At 46.9% G+C, this 6,000-nt stretch overlaps 1 protein-coding gene across 1 annotated transcript in view; it reads left to right on the forward strand.

Annotated features, from left to right (window-relative positions):
* LOC113579463 (Down syndrome cell adhesion molecule-like protein 1 homolog) overlaps positions 1-6,000 on the forward strand; it is an 87,384-nt gene that overhangs the window by 80,123 nt on the left and 1,261 nt on the right. Inside the window, 13 exon segments of the mRNA XM_027013413.2 lie at positions 298-415; positions 544-707; positions 1,067-1,165; positions 2,320-2,450; positions 2,452-2,509; positions 2,807-3,094; positions 3,281-3,436; positions 3,536-3,566; positions 3,772-3,890; positions 3,989-4,141; positions 4,270-4,464; positions 4,628-4,939; positions 5,668-6,000. The exon segment at positions 5,668-6,000 is cut by the window's right edge and continues 1,261 nt beyond it. Of these exon segments, the coding sequence (XP_026869214.2) occupies positions 298-415; positions 544-707; positions 1,067-1,165; positions 2,320-2,450; positions 2,452-2,509; positions 2,807-3,094; positions 3,281-3,436; positions 3,536-3,566; positions 3,772-3,890; positions 3,989-4,141; positions 4,270-4,464; positions 4,628-4,939; positions 5,668-6,000 (2,157 nt within the window).

A 6,000-nucleotide genomic window follows, 5' to 3' on the forward strand; every position in this document is an offset into this window, starting at 1 on the left:
AAAAGAGAGTGTTCTCCAGACTGAAGCTCCCAACGTTGTCTTCAGCAAACACAAAAGAACAAACATTGAGATGTCAAGTGTGTTATAAAGAGCCTGGCATAAAGAGGACAGAGCACTGGATTCCAGCATATAGAGAGACTCAGCATGTGTGGATATGTGTTCATAACACCAGCACATGGATTTTGGTGTTATTTGACCAACAGACATGGCTTGGCCCTCACTGTAGAACTTGACCTCATCTAATTTATTCTAAACATTGCTATTGCATCTCTCATTCTCTCTCTTCCTCTCTCTCAGCTCCTGCTAAGATACTTTCTTTTGGAGGCACGGTTACAACTCCGTGGATGAAGGAGGTGCGGCTTCCCTGCAGTTCTGTGGGCGAGCCGACTCCTACTATCAAATGGACCAAAGACAGGTGATACTTTTGTTTTAGAATTAGCAGAACATCTATTTTTTTAAATAATGATGTGTAGGCTATAACTGTCCTCATCCAAGGATTAACAGTGGTATGTCAGTGTAATGTTGACCCTTTGACCCTTGCAGTGAGGACTCTGCTATACCAGTTACACAGGATGGCCAGCGTAACATTTTGTCCAATGGGACACTGGTTCTGCGTTCGGTGAAAGCAGAGGATTCTGGGTACTACACCTGCACAGCTACCAACACTTTGGGGTTTGACACAATTATCGTCAACCTGCTAGTGCAAGGTAAATGTATACAGTATCGGTCTCCAACCAAAGTTCTAGCCTATCTTTCTGTTAAAACAGAATAATATGGTCAACTGTGAAAGGGTCAAATATTGTGTGTGTATGCGAGAGGCAGGGGGTAACAGTGGCCCCAGATCAGCTGTGTTTGACTGTGTGTGTGTGCGCGCATGTGTTTGCGTGTGTGTTTGTGTGTAGATGTGTCAATGACCCCAGATCAGCTGTGTTTGACTGTGTGTGTGTGTGTGTGTGTGTGTGTGTAGATGTGTCATTGACCCCAGGACAGCTGCGTTTGAATGTGTGTATGTGTGACCTCCGATCAGCTGTGTTTGACTCTCTCTCTCTCTCCCTCCGTGTATCAGTGCCCCCAGACCAGCCACGTCTGACGGTCTCCACCACCTCCACCTCCTCCATTACTCTGGCCTGGATCCCTGGAGACAATGGTGGGAGCTCCATCAGAGGTGAGCCCTTCTTCGCCCCTCATTCCTGCTTCTGTCTCAAAAAATCAAATAATCTTTGTTGCTTTTCTCTCCTGATTCCCCTTTCTCATGTCTCCTCTCTTTCACTCTCACCTTCTCAGTTTGTCGTTTCTTTTCATCTGAGTGTCTGTGTTCACCTCTTTGTACCTCCTCTGCCTTTTGTCTTTGTGTGTGTTTCTAAGTGTGTGCATTTCTGTACACACCTGGGTCTCCCTGTTCTCATTGAGCCACTCTGATTTCTTTACTCTCTCCTTCCTCAGTTCATCCATGCAGCTACCAATAGCTACTTATTGATTAGTTCATTCTGTGTTTGTATTAACCTGACAAGGGTCTATCTCTCTGATCACCTGTGTATTCCATCTGTTGTACTATTCCTAACACTTTTAATCTGCATCTGTTCCTCTGTAGCATTGTGACCTTTTCAGCTCATCACTGATATAATCTGTCTTAGTTTTGTCTCATTTGCCATCAAACTGTTTTGGGGCCTAGACATTATTTGTAATTACTCTACTGCTATCGGGTAAATGCATTTCGTCCAGTAAAAAGTGTATGCATGTGGGTGTAAGAGAGAGGGAGGGAGGATGAACACGAGGGACTTCCTGCAGGTCAGCTGCTTTGATGTGGCACCTTTAGTTTGCCATCTGCCACAGTCAGAGACACACCCTTTCCAGCACACTAATGATAACTGCTGTGGGCGCCATATTGTGCCTTAATTTGCATACCTGCCCAGTCAGCATTCTCTCTCTCTCTCTCTCTCCTCTCTCTCTCTCTCTCTCTCTTCTCTCTCTTGCTCTCTCTCTCTCTCTCTCTCTCTCTCACTCTCTCTCTTTCTCTCGCTCTCTCTGTCTATCACTTTCCTCTCTTTTCCCTCTTTCTGTGTAATGATGTTTCAGGGATGGTTTGTTTTAATGATCTCCAGTATCCCTGCACCCTCTAGTGGTTGACGAGCAACACAACTCTGCTCAGCTTCCAGGCTGGGCCTTCAAACAGCAAAGTGTTAGAAATCAGGGCCTGAAGATAATAAGATGTTTCATTTTTTGCTGATACTATCATTTAATGTTCACTACCTTTGTTAATGGCTTTTCAGCTGTGAAGTCATTCTGAATTTCTCTTTCTGTTTGCTTCTGTGTTTACAGGCTTTGTTCTGCAGTACTCTGTGGATAACACAGAGGAGTGGAGAGATGTGTTCATTAGCTCCACCGAGCGCTCGTTTAAGCTGGATAACCTCCGTTGTGGCACATGGTACAAGGTCAAGCTAGCAGCAAAGAAACAGTTGTTGGGGCAGCAGGATAAGTGAAATCATCGAGGCCAAGACTCACGGAAGAGGTTCAAAAACAAAATTCCAAACACAATCAGTATTCACTAACATGAAATAGAAATGTATACATGACCTCCTGCAAGGCTGCCTGACTCGAAGGCTGGAACTGAACTCTCCAGTGTGGCAAACCTTTAGAACCAGAGCTAAGCACCCCTGAACTCTAAGTGGGCTATCAGGACACAGCAGACTATATGGGGCTTCTTCTCATGTTAACTTCACCCTGGGGCTACATTGTTAAGCATAGAACTCCAGAGACCCAACCCAGACTTCCTGTTTCACTCTGAGTGCCTTCCTTCTGTTCACAGAGCCACAGTTCAACAAGGACCAGCCCCTGTTCACCCATATCAACTCCAGCCACGCACGGCTCAACCTGCAAGGCTGGACCAGTGGCGGCTGCCCCATCAGCGCCGTGCTACTTGACTTCCGGCCCAAAGGCACATGGGCGTGGCAGAGTATGCGCACCAATGCCACGGCTGACGTCTTCCTGGCTGAGCTGCGCGAGGCCACCTGGTATGAGCTGAAGATGAAAGCTTGCAACAGCGCCGGCTGTGGAAACCAGACCTCGCAGTTCGCCACTCTGGACTACGATGGCAGTGAGTCTGTTCATAGGGACCAGTCAGTTAATTACGAAGCTTATACAAGGATGAAAATGTAAAAGTTTACTATTCTTTTGTGAGGAGAGCTGAAGGATTATTAAAAAGATACATTTTAACTACTATGTCCACGTTACCCCGAGATCTATACTTATCTTACTTATTTACTGCTTTGTTCTTGTAAAGGTACCATTCCTCCAATCAAATCTGCACGAGGAGAGGGCGATGATGTGAAGAAGTTGTTCTCCATCGGCTGTCCTGTGATCCTGGTGACACTGGGCATGGCCCTTCTTTTCATTATCAGAAAGAAGCGTAAAGAGAAGAGATTGAAGAGACTCAGAGGTGAGATGAAGAGGGAGATGGGAGCACTGATTTGAAAACATACCTACTACTGAAAACATCTGAATACATACCTACTACTCTCTTTTCCCTCTGCCTCAGATGCTAAAAGTTTGGCTGAGATGCTGATCAGGTAAGAATATATTGTACCTGCTTGATGTGCTGTTTTCTCTTTTAAATATGTAGAGTGTGATGTTCTGTCCTGAAAACAGTAGCAAAACTCTGTCTGTTTGTCTGTCTCTACGTGTGTGTGTGTGTGTGTGTGTGTGTGTGTGTGTGTGTGTGTGTGTGTGTGTGTGTGTGTTTGTGCTTGCGTGTGTGTTTCTCACCTGGAGCAGTAAGAACAATCGGAGTTTTGACACCCCGGTGAAAGGCCCTCCTCAGGGGCCTCGGCTGCACATAGATATCCCACGCGTGCAGCTCCTCATCGAGGACAAAGAGGGCATCAAACAAATTGGTCAGTCTGGTCACAGGTTTGCGTGGGTGTGAGTGAGAGAAAGAGACTTGGTCTACATCTGTTTGCATGACTGGGATATCTTATATTGACATCTTTAGGTGAAGACAAAGCAACCATTCCTGTGACAGACACCGAATTCAGCCAGTCAGTAAACCCCCAAAGTTTTTGCACGGGCGTGTCTGTGCATCATCCTGCCCTCATTCAGAACACTGGTCCCTTGATTGACATGTCCGACATTAGACCAGGAACCAGTAAGTTGCTAGGAGTCATAATTTCATCAAATGTTTGACATTGTTTATGTATAATAAAAACATTTATAAAAGTAACTTTTTCGGGAGGCATTTCTGGTCATTTTCTTTCATGTTTGCTCTTTTTTCAGACCCAGTGTCGAGGAAGAGTGTGAAGTCAGCTCACAGCACAAGGAACCGTTACTCAAGCCAGTGGACTCTGACGAAGTGCCAGGCATCTACGCCTGCACGCACGCTGACCTCAGACTGGCGTACCGTGGGCTCCCAGCATGGCATCACAGTCACCGAGAGTGACAGCTACAGCGCCAGTCTGTCCCAGGACACAGGTACACACGTTTACCTACTGGGGGATCAGCTAGAGATCAGATTAGTCAGAATCTGACAGACCTTGACAAACTGGATTCTATTAGTCAGTAGTTCATCCTGTAAGAACACCTTTAAAATATCTTGTTGTTTTTACCCTCCTGCAATCCTTGCCTCATGTCTCAGACAAGGGTCGTAACAGCATGGTGTCCACGGAGAGCGCGTCGTCCACGTACGAGGAGCTGGCCCGAGCCTACGAGCACGCCAAGCTGGAGGAGCACCTGCAGCATGCCAAGTTTGAGATCACGGAGTGCTTCATTTCCGACAGCTCCTCTGACCAAATGACCACGGGCACCAACGACAATGCCGACAGCATGACGTCCATGAGCACACCGTCGGAGCCAGGCATCTGCCGCTTCACCGCCTCGCCGCCCAAACCGCAGGACTACGACCGTGGCAAGAACGTCGCGGTGCCCATCCCACACCGCGCCAACAAGAGTGAGTGCCAACCAGGGCTTCTTTTGACACATGCTGTTTAATAGAGGATGTTTCTTTGAGATCCTAAACTGCTTATTGACCAAAAGATAACAGCGAGCTATCCTATAACATATAACATGGCTGCTTTTATACAGTGTGAACTTTCTAGTCTCTATCAGTTATTAGGAACAGACATTTTTGCATAAAGTATTGTTTGCCTTGTTCAATGCTTTGCACAGTACACATTAGAATCTGCAGTTGTTTGCCAGTTTCCTCCTTTCCCTGAAAGCAGAGGTGTCCTTAGTTGAAGCAATTTTTTACCTCGCAGTTTTTATCCCAGAGAAGCTTCATCTCCTCCTGAATATAGGCTGGGGGCAGAACTTCTACATGACTTTATTTATATACTGGCTTTCATCCATTTTCAACAATATTCAATTTTTTCAGTGAAGTATTGCTTTAGGAGTATATGCTTCAGTATGGATATTTGTATTTCCCATCATTTGTCAGTTATTGTAGCCTAAAGGATGGAGAAAGTGGTAGGGCAGAAAACAAGTATTCCTGGAGGATCTCTTGAGTCCTGACTCGTAATCCTCTTAGTCATGACGTTTTGTCTAAAATATGCTGGTGAAATTTTGGGAAGTTGGTGAACGTTTTCAGAGCCTATGAAGCTTTACTCGTTCCTGAGCTCATCATATTACTGGAGAGAGCCACTTTTCTTTCCTCTGACTCTACCCTCTCTCTCTGCCCAGGCGAGTACTGTAACCTCCCCCTCTACATGAAGACAGACCCTTTCTTCCGCAAGCAAGCTGAGCTGCATGACCCCTGCCCCGTGGTTCCGCCTCGTGAGGCCTCTATCCGAGGCATGGCAGCCCGGGCCTACCACACACAGGGCCGCCACATGACATTAGACCCCTCCAAACAGCAGGCCCTGACGCTGGGCCATGGCGGCCTGAGTAGTCTGACCAGCTCAGGGGCCTCCGGGGCCTCAGGCCCAGCCTCCAGCACCACAACGGGTGGCTCCAGCATCAGCTCGGGCACAGCCACTTTGCCCCAGAGGACTCTTACCATGCCCAGCTCCTCGT

This window comes from Electrophorus electricus, chromosome 15, assembly GCF_013358815.1.
Source record: "Electrophorus electricus isolate fEleEle1 chromosome 15, fEleEle1.pri, whole genome shotgun sequence".
Classification (NCBI taxonomy): domain Eukaryota; kingdom Metazoa; phylum Chordata; class Actinopteri; order Gymnotiformes; family Gymnotidae; genus Electrophorus; species Electrophorus electricus.